The 23,087-nt window shown below is 44.2% G+C and overlaps 1 protein-coding gene across 7 annotated transcripts in view; it reads left to right on the forward strand.

The window, feature by feature from the left end:
• LOC123728154 (bromodomain adjacent to zinc finger domain protein 2B) overlaps positions 1–23,087 on the forward strand; it is a 52,107-nt gene that overhangs the window by 28,718 nt on the left and 302 nt on the right. For 6 of the 7 annotated variants that reach the window (XM_045698862.1, XM_045698866.1, XM_045698864.1 and 3 more), the window contains 5 exons: positions 11,526–11,705; positions 20,686–20,877; positions 21,098–21,256; positions 22,067–22,266; positions 22,793–23,022. In XM_045698862.1, coding sequence (XP_045554818.1) covers positions 11,528–11,705; positions 20,686–20,877; positions 21,098–21,256; positions 22,067–22,266; positions 22,793–23,020 — 957 coding nt within the window. In that variant the 5' untranslated portion in view covers positions 11,526–11,527 and the 3' untranslated portion in view covers positions 23,021–23,022. The remainder of the gene's footprint in view (positions 1–11,525; positions 11,706–20,685; positions 20,878–21,097; positions 21,257–22,066; positions 22,267–22,792; positions 23,023–23,087) is intronic. The other variant, XM_045698868.1, reaches the window with a different exon arrangement.

Raw genomic sequence — 23,087 nt, forward strand, 5'->3', positions numbered from 1 at the left:
CGCTATGAGGAAGTGCTGGGCTCCCGAGGAGGAGCCAGATGGGTTCCAGTTTCACATCAAACACTGCCATAGCACTGTAGCACCGCTCCTGTTGCTGTGGGGCAACGAGAGGGGAAAAACAGTCATTGTGCTGATAGCATTTGTGAAACCAGTCTGTTATTGTTGGAGTCACTGCTGCTGTAACTATGAAGTTGAACACAGTCAAGAAGTGGAGGTTTCTGTTCTGGTTCATCAGTGAAAATCATACAGGGAGGGAGCTAATGTGCGAAGTTAGACTGCTACACCATCCATTCAGAACCTCAGCTGGTTAGTTTTAAAGGGTGTTTTACGTTTAGCCTGGGGGGAAGGACAGTGTGCTGGACAGAATTGGATTGAGTGAATTTGAGCCAAACATGTGACAAGAATCTTCAACTCATCACCAGAGACATGAGTTTTCCCTTGCCATGTTACTTGACCCGGGAAAAACTCTGGGTGCCTCCTCATCACGTTTCAACACCCGGTCACCACTGCATAACATGTGGCGACGTGTTCTGCGTCATTGAAATAGAGTACGTTTGTGAATTGAAGAAACAGAAGGAGAAAACGTATGTTGGCTCAGCTAACCGGACATGTTAAGTGTTCAACGCCATTTGCTGCACAAATCATATTACCTGACAATGATGGAAGTAAAGGCATGTGCAACTAGACACGTTCAATTTAGTGCAGCTGACAGCGGAAGCAAGTGACTTGTACAAAAGAGATGCTTGGTCTGTTTCGGCGCTCTTAAAGGTACAGCAATTTCATCCAAATTAGCATGAGTCAATGGAGCCCAAAGTGAAGCTGATTATCTTCAGTTTGAAATTCCAGCCTAATTGGCTAGCATGGGAGTGAAGGCGAAGCTATGCCTGTCTGTCGTTTCTCGCTTGGGTTGTCATTAAAGGTTGTGCGAAACGAGTGTCAAGAGTTTATTTGCCTGGGGTGTTTTATTATTTTATTTTATTTATTAAAACCCCTCGCGAATACAGAATACATCTTTTGACTCTGCTGCGCTTTCAAACTTGTAATGTAATATAATTGTAAATGAGTGTTAGACGTTCAAATGTATTTCCTTGTTTTTTTTTCTTCATCTAAAATATGTCTCTCGGGTCCCCCCCCCCAATCCTCATCACAAATGCAAATGTCTCACATTAATGAAAGAGGCTTTAGTTGAAGGTTGTGGTGTAGGATGGATGATACACACAGGGATTGGGCCGCACCGTGTCCTCCCACACGCTGTGGAATCGTATTATCACGCCGGCAGTACTTTTTACAGTGGCCTGTCGTGGCTGTAATGTGTGTAACTAAGCCAGGTGACCGTAGCTGTTAGCATAGCATAGCCCGTAGCATTGGCCTCTATGGGAGCTGGGCTAATGTCAACAGTGTGTTAGCGCTGCTGGGTTGAGTGGAGTCACTGACTGTTAATCATTGTTCAACAGAGAGGCTGTCAGGCCACAACAACACGGCACAGGATGAATCACTGCTATAGATCCCCATTTTACGGAGGGACCGTTTTAATGCCGTCGTTTTTAGTCATTAGGCTCTACTTGTTACATATAGGAGCAGCCTTGGGTCTGAAGAAGTAGTCAGCTGTAGCGAAATACTGTTAAGGATTTTTACACCTCGAGGTGTATTTTCACTTTCCCTTGAAGATGAAGACATATTTAAGGCTACTACCTGTTAATCAATAATGTATAACATTAATGATGCTATTAATAAGACATATTGACACAACAATTATGGCATCTTAAATTGTATGTTGTTTCCGGAAAGGTGATAAAATCGTGTGCATGTCTCCAGTTATTTCTAAGTCTAATCCCTACTTCATTTCCAGCTCTAGTTTGGTTTCTATAGAGAGATATTCGAAGACAGGGGTTCATCTAAGAGTGAGAGTGAGAGGAGCGTGTTCTCGGTAATTAAAAGGCAATTTTCTGAAATTGATTAGATTATGCTAATGAAGGTAGATGATATCAGGCAAACGTGTGAGAGAATGCCAGTCCAGCCGCCATTACACGCACACGGGTCCTCCCTGCTTTTCTTTCTGCCGAGTGCTTCATAAAATGTCAGAGCGCTTCTCTCTCTTCTCCCCGAGCAAGACGCTGTGAGATGGCAGCTATCTCACCTGCTGCACTCTGTGTGTGTGTGTGTGTGAACACTGGCCTCTCTCATGTAGCATTGGAGCAGAACGGAGTGGCCTTCTGCCTGCTGCGTTCTCTTCCGCTCTGTCAATAAAGGACCACAGACTCTTTTCCAGCCGTCTTTTCCCCGTGTTGAACAGACAGTAGAGCGTCAATCCAGTTCCCAGCACTAATAATCGAAATGTCACCAAAAGCCTATTGTTCAGCGGCGTCCCTGACAACCGAGCTGCTATAGCTGTCGCAGGATTGTTGTAGTTGTTGCTGTCGATTTCGAGGACTAGCTAGCCTCCTCGGTCTTCCATCGGTTTTATTAGTGGAAGGTGTTCTGAACGGGCCTGGTCGTGAAACGACACACGTGAGCACTAACACCTGCCTGTTGATACAGACAGATGCTGCAGCACACCCCCTGCAACCTCCGTTAGTCTTCTACACATGTAGAAGAGTAGGTATCTGCTCTGCATATGCTGTGTTGCCTATTTGCACAGCTCAGTCAGAGGAAATCAAACAGAGGCTATCTCTTTAACTGAAATCATAATTACACAATTATGCTAACTCTAGAATGCGTCCGGGCGCTGTAAAAACCAGCCAAGCTCCAGCAGGGGGGGAGCTGGGGAGTGTTTGGGGGGAGGGTGGTAGGATATAGGAAACAGGCTTTGAGAGGGAGCCTGGAGGCTTCATTTAGCCACGACAACAGTACATGAGCTCATTACACACACAGAGAGCTCTCAGGCCCAGCCCAACACACTGCAACACGTACACATTCAGACAGCAGCGGGAAACATCAACATTTAATGGGATATCTCTATCCTGCTAGTCCTCGCCTTCCTGTGCTAAAGGAACATTAGGCTGAGCCACCAGGGCCAGGAGTTAAGGGGTTTGCAACTTGGCTGAGGGTTTTTAGTAAACCAGGGCTCCCGGTGAAGCCTACAGCCACTGAATATCAAATATGGCCGTCAGTACACCCACCAAGGGAACATTCAGTCAAATGTATTTGTAAAGCTATTTTTACATCAGCTGATGTCACTAAGTGCTTATACAGAAACGCAGCCTAAAACCCCAACTTTCATTTGAATGTGAAGGGAATTTCCATTTTATAAATTCCAATTGTACGAGCATATCTCTCTGCCGTCAGTTGATGCAGTCAAAGTGGAGTCATATAGAATGAGCTTTGTGACCACACATTTCTGTCTGCACTAAGGAATGCTTGATCATGGCATTGGCCATCTCTTCTTAGTCACTGGTATATCTCCCTCAGCTTAGAAGTGGCTAGACATTCATTATAATCCTGTAATAGTGTATAAATGTACATATCATTGACACATTTTGTCGTTTAAATCTCTAAGCATGAGATGTGTAAAATGTATTGAATTGCACTGAAGTTGGCCCATTTGAATTGCCTAAAAGTGTAGGCCTATTTAATCCCAGGAAAATACTTGATGGGAGAGATGGTTGCTTCTGTCATTGCGGTGTGTATTTATAACAGCTAGCTCCGTTGCTGGCTAAACCGGGCTGTGCCGATGCTCGCAGGACACTCCATGATTCTGTCACTTTCGTTTTGTCTTGCGTTTGACACGCATGTCATCTGCATTATGCATATCTGGAGTGTAGCAGTCGATCTCTCCCTCTCTCTCTCCCCGCATCCTTCACTCTCTCTCCCCGTCTTCCCTGTGTTGCTAAGCCTCCTCCTCTTCCATTTCTCCCCTATGCCCACACACATGGCTGTTGTGGCTGATAAAAACGGTACTAGACTGTTTATTGTACCCTGATGGAAAATGTTATGATTGTTCTAATATTGGACTGGACCTGGTAGCGAAAGCTGTGGCCTTTTGGTGAATTGACCCAGCTCTGTGTGAACTGTGTCAATCTAATCCTGTATGAATAAATCTTTTTACTTTGTTTCAAATTGCTTTTTTGGTGAACCATCTCTTAGGGGACCAATTGACACTTGAAATGAACATTACAATGATGCTTACAGTGAATGTGTGTGTGTGTGTGTGTTAAAGTAGAATTTGCTGAAGTGGTATGAAGTGTATAATTCTCCACTGATCAAAATGACATGTTATAAATGTCAGGTATGGAGTATTACAGCCGTTTACAGCCCAGCCGTGTGGCTGGATATCTAGTTTGCTATGACATTTTCGTAGTCTTCTTGTCTACCTGAAAGTATCAGATTTGTCTCATTAACGGTCCTTCTCACACCAATTGAATGTCATTTAATAATCATCAGCAATAGATCATCACAGTTGATGGAGCCTGGAGGAAGAAGCAGTGCAGAGGAGATGATTTAAAACTGAACAAGGGTAGGAACCAGGAAGAATATATGTCATGTATAGTAACAGCCAAGTGTTATTATCCCTAACAAGCGTTGGCTTGCCTCGCTCTGCGTCCATGTCTCTATGGTGTTTGTTCATTGTAGAACACACACACACACACACACACACACATTCCTTTTCTCTCTCTGCGTAATGGAGTCCTCTAAATATATCCGGTTTGGGGCAGATCTGAATGTGCTGCGACGGGCGGTAATGAGGGCGAGATTGGCTTGTGGAGAGAGAGCAGAGGGTGGAAGAATAGCAAATTCATCAGGACTGAATCACTCACTGAGAGAGCTGCCTGTCTGCCTGCATTAGGCTTTGGTGTGGCTAATGATCTTAAGACCCCACAAGGTTTCCATGGGGACATATTTGATGATGGCTCTATATGCAAATTGAGCAGCATTTCGCCTACTATTGCTTAGGTGGGTAGAGATGTTTGCTACATAGGCCTCGGAACCTACCTACACCTCCTTTCTCTTTCAAAAAGCAACATGAGTGAAAAAGGATTTCTGCTTCCCAAAACTACAGAGGAAACACATTTCCCATCGTATTCCTGGTGTTGTTGACCTGTCGGGAGATATAGTCCTACTGTAGGTTAGCTGAGAAATGCCAGTCTATCTGTGTGGAGTGTAGAATGTAACGTTCTTCCCTTGCAGACTGCTGCATTCCAGGAGGAACCGGACCTGGCCTAGTGGCCTGAAGGGCCTGCTTCTCCTCACTGAGATACATAGCCATTTTTACATGAACATTTCAGTCATTTAGCAGACTCTTTATCCAGAGCGACGTACAGTCAGTGCATTCATCTTAAGATAGCTAGGTGGGACACCCACATATCACAGTCATAGTAAGTACATTTTTCCTCAATAAAGTAGCTATCAGCAAAGACAGAGCTAATAAGGGGGAGGGGAAAAGTTGTGTTAGTTCACAAAAGGCTTTTTTATTTTATTGTATAAATGTTTTGGGAGGGGGGGGTGCAGAGGGATTATTTAAGACACTCTTTTAAAGGAATAGACTGTTCCAAAATGTAGGCCTCCGTTAGATTCTCTCCAGTCAGTTGAAGTTATACTGAGTTGAGTTTAGTTGTAGGCGAGCAGAGCAAGTTCTAGCTGTGACAGTTCTGTCACAGGCAGACATTTGACATTTAACACAAGTGACAAGCTCAGCTACCCCTCTTCAGTGGTTTCCATCCCAGGCCCAAAATCACATTATTGTCGCTGAAAACCACAACACAGATCGCAGTGTGAGTGTAGAATCAGGCAGCCCGTCTGCGTTCTTATGACTGTGAATCAAGTCCTTCGGTGCAGGAGGACTGAGCGGTTTCCCCTGGCGGTGTGTTATTGTCCTGACAGTCACCACTAGTGGCCTTGCAGTGGAGCTGGGCTGTCCGTGGATTGGCTGCAACAGTACGGGAAGGATACCGCTGCCAAGGCGGTGTAATGGGGTGAGAGATGTTGCCCTTCCCAACATGCCCTGCTCTGCCATCTGTCGCTGGGCGGGTGTGCAGAAAAGGGGCGGGGTTTAAAGAGCAGACTGTGGCCACTTAACAGTCAACACACACAGGGGCATTGTGCGGTGTGCCCATTGGCCCAACTGTGCTAGGCTATGTCACTGTTGTTACCCATCATCATCGTGTCTGTCTGATGCTGTCAGTGCTGTGACTCAGTAGTCTGGTAATAGTCTGAGGTTTAACCCGGGACAAAGGCCATGGCTTCCTGTTGGCATTATGTCACTTCCTGCCTAGTGGTAGTGTTTGTGTGTGTGTAGGCGGGGTAGGGAGGGGATCTGAGTAGAACGATCTGGATTCATCTGTGTCACTTAGTGTTTAGTGCAAACAAGACAGCCATGAGTAAACACACACACACACCGTGAAAAGGTAAACAGTGGGGACTGAAATGTGCAAGGTCGGGTGTAGTGAGGGATATACTGGTAATTTCTCAGTCTGGGTCCATGACCCCTCTCTCTCTCTCTCTATATATATATATATATATAAAACGCCAGCAAGGAAATGTCTAGATGGAGTTTAAGCCTATTTACAATGACATAACTTCTAGATCCACGATAAATAAAGGAGTTGAAAGAAGGACATAATACGAGCACTCTGGTAAACAGCGGTGAGCATACGTGCTCTGTCCCCAATCTCTCACACTTTACTCTCCTATTTCTGCCGCCCACGTAGTGTAGTGAAGCGGGGGATACTAAACGACCCAAATGGCACCCTATTCCCTATACAGTGCACTGCTTGTGACCAGAGCCCCACTATATAGGGAATAGGGTCCCATTGGTGACACAGTACAGAGTGCTGCAGGTTGCTCTGCTCTTTGTCGCATTAAGGCCTCTAATTGTGTTGAACAAGGCCGCGGGACATGACGGGTGCCGGAGTGCCGGAGACGACACAGGAGCCGCCAGTATCACCAGGCAACCGTCGCACAGCGGAGCCCCAAAGGAGCCCAGGGCCGGCTCCACGCTTCAGGAGGCCGCCTCCAGTTTCACATCGCACACATCCAGCCAATCAGTTTAACCAGTGTGTACAAGACAGGAAGATGCAACTACAGTGGCATCCATATCGTGGCTAATTTTCACCTCATTCACTGTATGGATTTACAAGTGGGTTTTAGGCCCTTTATGATTTAGATGTTCTTTCTGGTGTGATGGGGAAATGACAGAGCCAAGAATAAAGGTGTTTGTTGAATGCGGAGATGTGAGATGAAGAGGCGAAGATAGACACAACACTGAGGGGCTGTAGGCGGAGAGGATAGAAAGAGAGAGACGGAGGATTCGGGCTGAGAGGCAGGCAGGCAGTGTGTGACTTTGAATAGGGTTAAGACATGGGGAATAATGTGTTTTCCCCTCTCTCGCTCCCTCCATTAGGGGAGAGGAGACATTGTGTCCGCACTCTGACTAGCGCTGATCCATGCTGATGACTGTTGCCGGATTATCTCTGTTAGCATCGGCCATCTGTTACTGTGGGGGGGGGGAAGCAAGCTACCAGCAAGGGCCCAGCTCTGTCCTCCTCGAAGCATGCAGCCATTTGACACACACACACACACACACATAGTGTCAACACACACACACACACACACACACACACACACAGAAGGCCTAGTGTTAGCTTACAGATACACGCACGTGCACCCATTATCATAACTAAAGCAGCTAGCTAGTGCATACTTAAGAAGGTAGAGTATTTGTGGCACATGCAAACACACATACAGGCCTCCACACACACACACACACACACACACACACACACACACACCTCCCCTCTCACACACAGCAGAGAAGAGGAGGAGGGTCTTCTTCCACAATAGCAGGGACATGTGAAGGCTGCTATCGAGGCCACATCCACTCATAAAAACCCAGCTAGCGAGCTGTTTATATTCCCAGCAGATTTCCTGAAGGGCCATTCTTACCACCATTTGCAGCTTGTTTTGGCAGCTGAATGGTGTGTTGTATATGTGGACGTGACTGTGATTCTGCCGAGGTAACACATCTTATAAATCATTTGGGGGCTATTAGCATAAATCTCTCCTCTCGTACCATCCGCGGCCTGCTGTTTGGTCACAACGCAGCTCGCTGATTGGCTCAACGTTACCTAAGTCAAATTAATTTAGCCGTTCACGGAGATTATACCGCCCGCCTTATACCGCCACTGTGCCGCGCCGTTAATTACCTATAAAATCAAGCTAATTCTGATGCTAAATCCATTTTAATTTATCATAATTAAGTCAGGATTGGATCCTTAAATACCTCGGCGGTCCATTATTGTTGCAATCATTGTTTGCTGCGTCAGGTGGTATCCTCTTACCCGCTCCAATCGTATGATTCTTAATAGATTTAATAGTACTAAGTGATCAGTTTGTTGTTGTGGACGTCGGAATTAGAAGACGAGGGACAGTCGTTTTGTCTCATGTGGTGGAGAAGAAGAATCCCTTGTCAGAGATGCTGTGTAAGATGAGATAAGGAGGAGGGCTGTTTTTTTTTTTACCCCAGAAGGAATCGCTTTTTTAGAGGAAATGAATTCTCTTCACGTCTTTGGGTTTTGACAGGCCGAGGCATAAGTGCAGATATTGAGAAATGACAGGAATGGTTTACACGCCGTCATTCATCCCTGGTGGGGTTTGTTTCTGCGTCTCCTTCAGACAAAATGCCTTCTCTTTCTCTTTCCCCCTCTCTCTGTCTCTCTCGTCTCTGAATTGCCATTTGAAATCACACCGAATGATCCGCTCCGTTGATTACCTGACACAAAATAAGCCCCCGTCTCATTTTGTCGGAGAGATGAGCCGTTGTTTTTGCCGTTTTTATCTGCGTTGTAAAACCTGATCTCCATCCAGCCGCTATTGATTGTCACCTGTTTATCTGAGACAATGGTGACAGCAGTGCAATGGTGAACCTAGTATTACATTTGAGCAGAGAGCAAAATATGTTTTATACTGAATTAGAAAAATATTGATACAGCTTTTCGCAAAACACGGTCATTAAAAACGGAGGTTTATTGCTAAAACATGCGTTTAAAAAAGAATCCACAAACGACCTAATGATTTGGCTAAATGAACCTGTCATGTCCGTGCATGAGGAACGGGTCCCTCCCGCTGACCCTTGACCTCTCTGGTAAGTACACATGATCATGCATGTGTCCCAAATGACACCCTAGTCCCTACATAATCCACTACCTTTGACCAGGGCCCATAGCACTCTGGTCAAAAGTAGTGCACTACATAGGGAATAGGGTGCCGATGGGGGACACAGCCACGGCCCATATTTGCCACAGCAACAACTGAACCGCAATGGCCGCCCTGCAACAGTCCTCCTCCAGCACCACGCGCAGTAGCCAGGCAGCAGCCAGATCCCCGAGGATTGCAGCAGGTTTTCTTGTCATTTGCGTCCCGTCCTCCCCCCTCCCCCCCTCCCGTCAGCCTAGCTCCTGGCTGATACTTGATATTCAGAGGATAGCAGCTTTTGTCTCTGAGATCTAATCAGTGTCCCTGTGCCTGCTGCAGAGGAGGGAGAGAGAGAGGAGGGGGACTAAGGGAGACTGTTTATGTGTAATGACACAATATGAAAGGCAGCCTGTAAAACACAATCTGCAAACTGTGCTTTTCAAGGGGATTTTCCTACCTGGATTAGTGTCAGGTAAAGGGATGGAAACGGGAGGAGAGAGGAGAGAGAGGAGAGAGTCAGGGGCCGTGTGATATGGGAGAGATTTTGTGTGTGTGCGTGGCACATGTGTGCATGTGTGAGAAAGTGTGTGTACGTGCGAGAGAGAGTGTGTGTGTACGCGTGTGTACATGAGAGAGAGAGAGAGAGTGTGTGTGTGTGTGTGTGTGTGTGTACGCATGTGTATGTGAGAGAGTGTGTGTGTGTTCTGCCTGCCTGAATGTTTGTGTAAGAGAAGGTGGGTAGGAGGAAATAATGGAGTAGAAATAAGCGACAGTGGAATCATCTAACCCTGCCGTTGTCTCCCGAGGTTTATTTGAACCAGTGTTGTCAGTAATGCCAGTTCTCTATGAGGCTGTTAATGGACGGGAGCACAATAGTTCCACAGCGGAGAGAAGTCTATTGGGTCTTAGAGGAGTCTTTGAAAGCCCTCTGTGTGTTTTGTACAAGGCTGAAAGAAAGTGGAACTGTGAAGGCTTTAGTTTGCCTGTTAACTACATCCACTGTGAGAGGGGGGACTGTTTCACACTGTGAGAGGGGGGGACTGTTTCACACTGTGAGAGGGGGGGACTGTTTCACACTGTGAGAGGGGGGGACTGTTTCACACTGTGAGAGGGGGGACTGTTTCACACTGTGAGAGGGGGGACTGTTTCACACTGTGAGAGGGGGGACTGTTTCACACTGTGAGAGGGGGGACTGTTTCACACTGTGAGAGGGGGGACTGTTTCACACTGTGAGAGGGGGGACTGTTTCACACTGTGAGAGGGGGGACTGTTTCACACTGTGAGAGGGGGACTGTTTCACACTGTGAGAGGGGGGACTGTATTACACTGTGAGAGGGGGGACTGTATTACACTGTGAGAGGGGGGACTGTTTCACACTGTGAGAGGGGGGACTGTTTCACACTGTGAGAGGGGGGGACTGTTTCACACTGTGAGAGGGGGGACTGTTTCACACTGTGAGAGGGGGACTGTTTCACACTGTGAGAGGGGGACTGTTTCACACTGTGAGAGGGGGGACTGTTTCACACTGTGAGAGGGGGGACTGTTTCACACTGTGAGAGGGGGGACTGTTTCACACTGAGGGGGGGACTGTTTCACACTGTGAGGGGGGGGACTGTTTCACACTGTGAGAGGGGGACTGTTTCACACTGTGAGAGGGGGACTGTTTCACACTGTGAGAGGGGGACTGTTTCACACTGTGAGAGGGGGACTGTTTCACACTGTGAGAGGGGGACTGTTTTACACTGTGAGAGGGGGACTGTTTTACACTGTGAGAGGGGGGACTGTTTTACACTGTGAGAGGGGGGACTGTTTTACACTGTGAGAGGGGGGACTGTTTTACACTGTGAGAGGGGGGACTGTTTTACACTGTGAGAGGGGGGACTATTTCATACTGTGAGAGGGAGACTGTTTTATGTAAAAAGAGCTGGGAACACTCTTGTAAATCAAATAGATCACGCTATGTGCGAGGGTGCATGTGTGAACTGCGTGTGTGAGAAAGACAGAACGTGAGTTTGTGTGTGTGTGAGCGAGAGAGAGAAAGTCTATGTGTGTGTGTGAGAGAGAGAAAGTCTATGTGTGTGTTTTGTCCGTCCAAAATGTCAGACAGCCTCTTCTCTCCGCTCTCAGCTGAACACTTGTCATTTACTGTCATGTTAAAGTGATAATGGTCACTAATTCCACACCAACCCCCCTCCTTAAGAACTAGTGACATTCCCCCCCCAAAAAGATGCCATCCTCCCGGCCCATGAGCTCTGAATGGGAGGTGGGGTGTGTAGAAATATTGTTCTGGGGAAGTGAGATGTGAAAGGGAGAGTGGCGGGCAGCAGTGTCTGTTTCTCTCTTTCTATTCTCTCTCTCCTCTGCTTTTGTAACGGTGCTGATTGGATTGTGTTTGACAGATATGGAGTCTGGAGAGCGGCTGGCCTCCCCCGCGCCCCCCACCCTGCCCACCGCTCGCACCTCCTCCCCTGCTGCCTCCTCCTCCTCTTCCTCCTCCTCGTCCTCCCCGGCTCCCCACTCCAAGAGCAGTCTGGCCCCCAGCCCTGCAGCCTCACTGGGATTTACCCTCAGCACCTCTGGTAAGACTGCTTCATCAATCCACGCCGTGCATCACACACACACACACACACACACACACACACACACACACACACACACACACACACACACACACACACACACTGTCAACACCCTGTTAAACTGCACATGACTAAATACACAAAATGCACTTTACACTTTCTACAGAGAGACTGGTTTACAGAGACACTGGTTTACAAGGAAATGGTTTACAGAGAGGCCGGTTTACAGAGAGGCCGGTTTACAGAGAGGCCGGTTTACAGAGAGGCCGGTTTACAGAGAGGCCGGTTTACAGAGAGGCCGGTTTACAGAGAGACTGGTTTACATATATGTTAGATTTCTACTTCCCCATTAATAACTACTGTCTGTATATATAGAATAGAACAACCCTCATAACTACTGTCTGTATATATAGAATAGAACAACCCCTCATAACTACTGTCTGTATATATAGAATAGAACAACCCCTCATAACTACTGTCTGTATATATAGAATAGAACAACCCTCCATAACTACTGTCTGTATATATAGAATAGAACAACCCCTCATAACTACTGTCTGTATATATAGAATAGAACAACCCTCCATAACTACTGTCTGTATATATAGAATAGAACAACCCTCCATAACTACTGTCTGTATATATAGAATAGAACAACCCTCATAACTACTGTCTGTATATATAGAATAGAACAACCCTCATAACTACTGTCTGTATATATAGAATAGAACAACCCTCCATAACTACTGTCTGTATATATAGAATAGAACAACCCCTCATAACTACTGTCTGTATATATAGAATAGAACAACCCTCCATAACTACTGTCTGTATATATAGAATAGAACAACCCTCCATAACTACTGTCTGTATATATAGAATAGAACAACCCTCATAACTACTGTCTGTATATATAGAATAGAACAACCCTCATAACTACTGTCTGTATATATAGAATAGAACAACCCTCCATAACTACTGTCTGTATATATAGAATAGAACAACCCTCCATAACTACTGTCTGTATATATAGAATAGAACAACCCTCCATAACTACTGTCTGTATATATAGAATAGAACAACCCTCATAACTACTGTCTGTATATATAGAATAGAACAACCCTCCATAACTACTGTCTGTATATATAGAATAGAACAACCCTCCATAACTACTGTCTGTATATATAGAATAGAACAACCCTCCATAACTACTGTCTGTATATATAGAATAGAACAACCCCTCATAACTACTGTCTGTATATATAGAATAGAACAACCCTCATAACTACTGTCTGTATATATAGAATAGAACAACCCTCCATAACTACTGTCTGTATATATAGAATAGAACAACCCCTCATAACTACTGTCTGTATATATAGAATAGAACAACCCCTCATAACTACTGTCTGTATATATAGAATAGAACAACCCTCCATAACTACTGTCTGTATATATAGAATAGAACAACCCTCATAACTACTGTCTGTATATATAGAATAGAACAACCCCTCATAACTACTGTCTGTATATATAGAATAGAACAACCCTCCATAACTACTGTCTGTATATATAGAATAGAACAACCCTCCATAACTACTGTCAGTATATATAGAATAGAACAACCCTCCATAACTACTGTCTGTATATATAGAATAGAACAACCCTCATAACTACTGTCTGTATATATAGAATAGAACAACCCTCATAACTACTGTCTGTATATATAGAATAGAACAACCCCTCATAACTACTGTCTGTATATATAGAATAGAACAACCCTCCATAACTACTGTCTGTATATATAGAATAGAACAACCCTCCATAACTACTGTCTGTATATATAGAATAGAACAACCCTCCATAACTACTGTCTGTATATATAGAATAGAACAACCCCTCATAACTACTGTCTGTATATATAGAATAGAACAACCCTCATAACTACTGTCTGTATATATAGAATAGAACAACCCTTCATAACTACTGTCTGTATATATAGAATAGAACAACCCTCATAACTACTGTCTGTATATATAGAATAGAACAACCCTTCATAACTACTGTCAGTATATATAGAATAGAACAACCCTCCATAACTACTGTCTGTATATATAGAATAGAACAACCCCTCATAACTACTGTCTGTATATATAGAATAGAACAACCCTCATAACTACTGTCTGTATATATAGAATAGAACAACCCTTCATAACTACTGTCAGTATATATAGAATAGAACAACCCTCCATAACTACTGTCAGTATATATAGAATAGAACAACCCTCCATAACTACTGTCAGTATATATAGAATAGAACAACCCTCCATAACTACTGTCTGTATATATAGAATAGAACAACCCTCATAACTACTGTCTGTATATATAGAATAGAACAACCCTCATAACTACTGTCTGTATATATAGAATAGAACAACCCCTCATAACTACTGTCTGTATATATAGAATAGAACAACCCCTCATAACTACTGTCTGTATATATAGAATAGAACAACCCCTCATAACTACTGTCTGTATATATAGAATAGAACAACCCTCCATAACTACTGTCTGTATATATAGAATAGAACAACCCTCATAACTACTGTCTGTATATATAGAATAGAACAACCCTTCATAACTACTGTCTGTATATATAGAATAGAACAACCCCTCATAACTACTGTCTGTATATATAGAATAGAACAACCCCTCATAACTACTGTCTGTATATATAGAATAGAACAACCCTCCATAACTACTGTCTGTATATATAGAATAGAACAACCCTCATAACTACTGTCTGTATATATAGAATAGAACAACCCTTCATAACTACTGTCAGTATATATAGAATAGAACAACCCTCCATAACTACTGTCAGTATATATAGAATAGAACAACCCTCCATAACTACTGTCTGTATATATAGAATAGAACAACCCTCATAACTACTGTCTGTATATATAGAATATAACAACCCCTCATAACTACTGTCTGTATATATAGAATAGAACAACCCCTCATAACTACTGTCTGTATATATAGAATAGAACAACCCTCCATAACTACTGTCTGTGTATATATAGAATAGAACAACCCTCATAACTACTGTCTGTATATATAGAATAGAACAACCCTCCATAACTACTGTCTGTATATATAGAATAGAACAACCCTCCATAACTACTGTCTGTATATATAGAATAGAACAACCCCTCATAACTACTGTCTGTATATATAGAATAGAACAACCCTCCATAACTACTGTCTGTATATATAGAATAGAACAACCCCTCATAACTACTGTCTGTATATATAGAATAGAACAACCCTCATAACTACTGTCTGTATATATAGAATAGAACAACCCTCCATAACTACTGTCTGTATATATAGAATAGAACAACCCTTCATAACTACTGTCAGTATATATAGAATAGAACAACCCTCCATAACTACTGTCTGTATATATAGAATAGAACAACCCCTCATAACTACTGTCTGTATATATAGAATAGAACAACCCCTCATAACTACTGTCTGTATATATAGAATAGAACAACCCTCCATAACTACTGTCTGTATATATAGAACAACCCCTCATAACTACTGTCTGTATATATAGAATAGAACAACCCTCATAACTACTGTCTGTATATATAGAATAGAACAACCCCTCATAACTACTGTCTGTATATATAGAATAGAACAACCCCTCATAACTACTGTCTGTATATATAGAATAGAACAACCCTCCATAACTACTGTCTGTATATATAGAATAGAACAACCCTCCATAACTACTGTCTGTATATATAGAATAGAACAACCCCTCATAACTACTGTCTGTATATATAGAATAGAACAACCCTCCATAACTACTGTCTGTATATATAGAATAGAACAACCCTCATAACTACTGTCTGTATATATAGAATAGAACAACCCTCATAACTACTGTCTGTATATATAGAATAGAACAACCCTCCATAACTACTGTCTGTATATATAGAATAGAACAACCCTCATAACTACTGTCTGTATATATAGAATAGAACAACCCTCATAACTACTGTCTGTATATATAGAATAGAACAACCCCTCATAACTACTGTCAGTATATATAGAATAGAACAACCCTCCATAACTACTGTCAAGCATATTGGCTGTGCACTGTGTAATGAGTGGCGTAGAAACTAAAAAACCCTTAAGATTCACCTTTAACTCAAAGTTCTCCTTTTTTTCAGCACAGGGAAGGATGAGTTTAATGCGTTGCTGACTTCCCCCCAGCATTAATGATGTAGTTATTGTTAGGCCTGTGAAAACACCTTTTCTCCCCGACTCAGCCTTCCTATGACAGCTTGGGTTGCTGCTGAAAAGCTGCTGCATTAATGAAGCCCAAACAATTAGAAAGCCTCTTTTGTTTAATACGGAACACAAACACACACACACACACACACACACACACACACACACACACACACACAGATATGCTCGCCCATGTCTCCTGACAACCTCTTGCTATGTGGCTGCATCACTGATTTGTGTGTGTTGTGTGTGTCTCAGGCTGTGCCTGCGTGATTTAACATGTCTGTCAGCCACTCAGTGTCTTCGTGCCAGCTCCAAACACCCAGACCCTTTCTCTGCATTCTAATTGTGTTCTCAGAGCCATTATGCAGCATGAGGAACACACACAACACACACACACACACACACACACACACAGGAGTCGACAGATCACACTGACCAGCAAATAGCATGCAAATTTCACACTGCACTAGTTGTTGTCTTTCTCTTTCATGATAAGAAAAGCGACAAAATAAAGCCCCCAGTATTTCTCTCTCTCTCTTCTCTCCCCTGTGCTGCTCCAATGAAGCAGCCATTAGACCATCTTCTCATGCATTATACATTGCCCGTATCCCTCTGCGCCATAACCTGTTCTCAGATTGTCTAGATAAGTGATTTTGGGCCGAGCGTCAAATGAAATGCTGAGAGGCAGGCTTCTAGCTCTGAAGTTGTGCCGAGTTTGATCAAGCCAAGCAAGAGTTCTTTCATATGAGACGTCTTGTTCCCGCGCGGAGCGGAATCTAACGATGAGGATTCATATTAATTATGAATTATATATACTATACCTATTATATACCCACTGATGTGGGTGGCAGGTAGCCTAGTGGTTAGAGGAGGCAGGTAGCCTAGTGGTTAGAGGAGGCAGGTAGCCTAGTGGTTAGAGGAGGCAGGTAGCCTAGTGGTTAGAGGAGGCAGGTAGCCTAGTGGTTAGAGGAGGCAGGTAGCCTAGTGGTTAGAGGAGGCAGGTAGCCTAGTGGTTAGAGGAGGCAGGTAGCCTAGTGGTTAGAGGAGGCAGGTAGCCTAGTGGTTAGAGCGTTGGTCCAGGAAACGAAAGGTTGCTGGATAGAATCCCCGAGCTGACAAGGTAAAAAATCTGTCGTTAAGCCGCTGAACAAGGCGGTTAACCCACTGTTCTTCGGTAGGCCGTCATTGTAAATAAGAATTTGTTCTTAATTGACTTGCCTAGTTAAATAAAGGTTCAATATTTATTTAATTTTTATGTTGAAATGCTTAAATTGAGTGCAGAGCCCCCCACCACCAGCAAATCCCCAATTGTTAGTCTACATTGCAATTACATTGTTTTATGTCTACTGGTTGAATTGTTTTCACATGTAGTTCATTCCACAGCTTTGTTGTGGTTTCACATTGAGATGCATTTCTGTAGTTTTTCATTTCTCATAGCCTGACGTACAGTACTCATTCAACACGCTTTTAAAGCTGTTGGAACATGATGGAGAAGGTCAATTTGCCTTCCTGCCACCTACACTAGTCACAATTAAAGGAATAGCCACTCTGTGCTAATGGAACATGTGCCTGTGACTTCAGATTGGGTAACTAGGAGCCATTTTAACAGTAATAACACTCCTCTATTGTCATATGATAGCCGTTGGAACTATTTGTTGTCGTGGCGGATTCTTGTCACAGAGGTATCAGCAGAGCAGAGAGAGGAATTAATTCAAGGTCTTTTGCCAACCTGCCAATACTACTTGAGAAAAACATTGAAGAAATCTCAGATGAGCAAGAACAGTGGTGGAAGGAGATGGGGGAGGAGAGGGGGGGGCATGCAGTGTGTCATTGATGAGGATATCACTTTGAAAAAGCCCGGGCGCATGTAGAACTCTTTCCTACTGGGATCAGCTCACGGATGCAATTAACTTTAAATCTGTCCATGGAAATTTGATTGACTGCAGCAAACAACAAATTAATCCCCCTTCGGCTAGCATCCTCCGAACATGAAAAAAAAAAGGCCCAGCGCTTTTTGAGAATGCAGTGAGTTTGTCAGAGAGAGTGGAGGAGAGTGAGAGAGAGAGAGAGGATATCAGGTAATCCTGTATTTCTGCTCTGCTGCTCGCTTCTCTCCAAATTTCTGATTAAATTATTCTCCAGCTGGAAGCGCATTAATATTGAAAAGGCATTTGCAGATGTCACTCTGTTGCTCGGGGAAGGTCGGTCGAGGCGAGAGTGACGGGCGGGGTTTTGGCGGGAGGGAGACGCGACGGAAGTGGCAGCTTGCTGCTGGCCTTTCGGGGGTTGTGTTTTGTATTTTCAGTCATTTGTCTCCGTATCCACTAGCTGACTTTGGCAAGGCAAGGCACTCCATATTCAGCATATTGTAATGAAGTAGACAAGGTATTTCTCTCCTCTGTCGTGGTGCAGTACTGCGAAGACTGGGGCCTTGAAGCCAGCTCAAAGGGCATTTTCTCATGTGTCGCCACACCACTCTGCCTCTGGCACGCTGACTGGCAGTCTTTGTTTCCCTCCCCACCTCCCACTGAGCATTTAAACTCCGCTTCCCACATGCAAATAAACCTTTTTATTAGCCTATTGTGATTTCCACGATGTCTTCCTCGGTCTCCTTCGACTTCCATATTACTGGTTTACAATATGGTGATAACATTTAGGCCATTTTAGGAATCTGTCTCTAGGGAAATCACACTTTTACATTTCGTTAGTCCTAAATTGCTGTTGAAAAGATGCTCCCAGCATTAGGTCTACGGTGCCCTTTGTGCACATTTTTATGATTTTGTAGGTGCACAGTCCGGCCTAATGTCGAAGAGTTGGAACATGAACACTTCCCTCTCTTCTGTAAGTGAGATAATGTAATTCAAACTCCGGATTAACCAACCAGACAGTAACATGATGCTGTATGGACATTTTAATTCGATTCCCTTGATCATCTCAGCAATTTACCCTCAACATTGTATTTTCACTTCATGCTCCCATCACTATATTGTTGATTATATGTAGCTGTTTTAGGGCATGCAAAATGAAAGTGCTTTAGCTTAGGCCTAATTATGTTTAGATGTTGTTTTTTCTCAGTCATGACAGCCAGACAGGCAATCTCAAATGTTCTGCTTCTGTTCTGTGCGTCTCAACTCCATCATCTGATTCTGTAGGACTTGGGGGCATCACACTCACACAGCACTCACTGGGCGTGTTGTAGGTTGACATTTTCACAAGCTCAGTGAATAACACTTTATATCTCCTGTCATCACTTTTTATGCATACGTATTACCTGGCTCAAAGAGAGCTAGGCTTCGCCCCGCCGCAGCCTCCCTCCCTCCCTCTACCAGCCTCTCTCTCTTTCTCTCTTTCTCACCCTTCTGTAATGGAAATTGAATTTGCATGAAATATGCTCAGACCAAATTGCATCTGACTGTGCGAGGAGACAATGCGCTCTGGTTGCCCTGCCAGAAATGATTGTACTCAGGTTTAGGGGAAAGCTTGATGACGATCGTGTTGAAGTATTGCTCTTTTTTTTGGGCAGTGTGCTGCTGAAATTTAAATCAGAGAAGGTTTGGAGGAAAGTATTAGGAGCAGACTCTACCACAGGTATACCTTTCAAACACCACACACTGACGTATTGAAGGACCGCGACTCGCTTGTTATTCGCTCTACCACTGATTTAGCCTATTTGAGCTCGTTTAATTTGCATGGTGATAGACATAATGGAGTAGCATGGAAGGATCAGTCCTATACAGTACCTGCAGAAACACTTCAATTACACTCCCAGCGGTCCAAATGTCCCGCTGCTCAGCCCGCATCAGTTTCAAGTTTCTTGGTAAATACAAACTCGAATACTTATGGTAATTTCTCGCGGCGTAGTTTTTTTACTCTACCCTACGAACGTTCTCTTTGTTGCCTAATTAAACGAATCAGCTCCCCGTCAGAAAATATCATATGAATTGTCGACTGATTGCTCTTTTTGTCTTCTTCTCTCTCTCTCTCTCTCTCTCTCTCTCTCTCTCTCTCTCTCCCCCCTAATGAAGTACAGCCTAGAGCTCCGTCGATCTAGAACATGCAGGATGCGCGTCTCCCCTCTGAGTAGTGTCTCTGTCTCAGTCACTCCGATCTGAGCCGCTCTGTTCTGTGTTTGAAACGAGCATGTGTAATCCTGTCAAGCTCCAATCCAGGGCAATCTTTGTCCTTTACGCTGCCTAATGTCTTGTTGAATATACATAAAACATCACATTACCCAGCAGAAAACCTGTAGGGGGAGAAGAGAAAACGTCGTTGAACTTGAACACACAGAAGGGATGAATACCTAAGAAGCCAGCGAGTCAGGGTATTTCGAGGGCACGACGAACCCTCGCGTCATCTCTGAATTCAATTCAGTTTATTTATACCCCAAACAGAAGCACACCGCTGATCAAATCAAATGTTATTCGTCACATGGTTGGTGAACAACAGGTGTGGACTAACAGTGATATGCTGACTCACGGGCCCTTCCCAACAATGCAGAGAGAAAGAAAATACAGAAATAATAGAAAAGTGAAAACGTAATTATAACAGTAATAATAGATACACAACGAGTAATGTGACAACTGCTGATGTGACTACTGAAGTGAAAAGGACTTAATAAGTACATTTGATTGATGTATAGTTTTTTGTTGTACTGTTTGTCCATCAGGTCGTTTGTATGGGGCGATGAGCAACCAGCAGCCCTACACGTTGTCAAGCCACCCAGCCTTCGGCCTGTACACCACCAGCTCAGGACGCCCAGAGTTTGGAGGCCTGGGGTCGTTGGGGTCCCTGGGTTCTCTGGGGTCCTTGGGGATGTCTGCTGCCCTGGCCGCACACCCCCAGCTGGGAGCTCTGACAGGTAAGAGGAGGGGCCCGGGTGTGGCGCTTGGACAGATGTAACATGACTGGGTCCAGGAGATTTACTTGACCTGAACAGCAGATGAATGAAACAGCATGACTAATCAGTATTTAAGGGTGTGCTAACTTCTAATACTCTTTAGGTGATTGTAATTGATATACAGTACTGAAGTTTTAACTGACAGGACGTTGTCCTCCTCCTTGTCCTCTCTCTTCATCAGAATGGTGGCGAGCAGCAGAGGCCCACAGTAGGGGGGCAGCAGCCTTCCTCCCCCCGTTCCTGGGCCTCCCCACAATGTTCACTCCCCATATCCAGCAGAACCACAGCCCCCTGCAACCCCCCTCCAGGACCCCCAGCAAAAACGGACAGATCCCCAAAGGTACAGCTACGCCCATCCTTCTTACATTGAACCGTTCCAGATGCTTCATTCTGACCTATACAGATAATAACAACTTAGAACAAAGGTGATAATTGCGACACTTCCCGTGCTCATCAGGGGGAAAATATGTATTGTATTGCATTGTACCTGTATATTGGCACAGAGTGTGAAGGAGCTTCTCACACCTGTTCAAAAGCAGCAAATGATTTTACCGCCAGGAAATAAAAGGTACCCTTAAGAGGGTGAGGTATTTAAAGTGCAACCTTTTTTTTTTTACCCCTCTGGCAATTGCGAGAGATGTGAATGAATTAATCATTCCTGTAAGCAGGTGGTGGAAACTGTTCACAGGGATTAAGTGAGAGGCTCCCTAGTCTCGGCAGTCTCCGGCTCCGTGATGAGATTTCTCCCGTCGAGAACCTTATAATGACTTCCAGTCTCAGTTAATGGCGTATGTGTAGGCTTATTTTCTTCTACTCTCTGTCTTTTTTTCTCCCTCACTCTGTCTTTCTCACACACTCTCTCTCTTGCTCTCTGTCTCTCTCTGTCTCTCTCAATCTACTTTTTTCATTTGATGCTATCTTTTAATTTATCTTTTATTATGTAAACCACTCATGTTGTGCTCACGCCGTGTTCAGCATGCCTAAATGAGATACGCATAAATCTATATTTTCATAAGGTTTTTTATTCTCTTTCCGCATTCAGAAAACCCCCTGATATTTCATTAGCGTTTTTACTCGCGATGTCTCGTTGCTCAGATGAGATTGAGATGTTACGTAACGGTGTGCTGTGCCTCTTTCTGTGCGATTTCAGGGGTGAACGGGGCAGTGAACGGAAGTGGGGTCTCCTCCCCAACCATGCAGGGGTCTTACTCCATGAACGCGTCCCCATCTCTGGGTGCCTCCCAGTCTGTTAAGGGCCCCAAGGCCAGGGGCCCCAGGAGCAGCCCTCAAAGCCAGAGCCACACAGCAGAGCTACAGCAGGAGAAAGTAGCCCGCAAACCTAAAGACAAGGTCAGCTCAATGATGTAGTGGCTCTAGATTACTGATGACAACGTCGCGAAAGTGATGCGCGCACATCGATGTGGCCGGAAGCCGCGTTGTTATGATTCTGAACGCTCAGATAGCTAGCAACAATGACAAGAAGCTGCCATGTCGTAGGTGGCTCGTTTCAGCTCGTTGTATCTTGTTATTGATACCATGTCTTGTTTTGAGGTGTTTTGCCGGATTTCATGTCAATGCTAATATGGCAAAGAAATTCAATAGTGGTCATTATACAATTGTATTTGTGTTTTCAATAAACATTTGGAGATGAAATATAGTTTACATGTTGTCAACAGTCTAAGCCAACAGTTTTGCACACGTCGGTTGTGTTGGTAAAAGCCAACCTGTCTATAGCTATAGTAAAGCCTGAAGTATTTGACTTGGGGTCTATTTTGAAAGTTTTAAGTTTTCCATTTTCAGTTTAGAAACAAAAATCAAGTGGTCGAAATGTACACTGGGTGCTTTATTGATTGACAGCCTCTCTGCCTTAATGCAGAAGCCCAGTAAAAAGCCAGCAGAGGTCGCTGGGGTCAGTGACAGCGAATCAGGCTCTTCCTCGGACAGCTCCAGCAACGGAGCCATCAGCAGCGACCTGGAGGACCTTGGAGGGGAAGAGGACGACGACGATGATGATGACGACGATGATGAAGACGAGGAAGAGGACGGAAAGTGTGAGGCGTGGAACTCTGAGAAGGAGAAGGCGAGGCGGGCGAAGAAAAAATGAAGGTACAGTGATCGTGAATAGTACTGGTAGTGTGTAGCTACTTATGTCTGTGATGTGCTCTGGGGTG

Source organism: Salmo salar, chromosome ssa17, assembly GCF_905237065.1.
Source record: "Salmo salar chromosome ssa17, Ssal_v3.1, whole genome shotgun sequence".
NCBI lineage: Eukaryota > Metazoa > Chordata > Actinopteri > Salmoniformes > Salmonidae > Salmo > Salmo salar.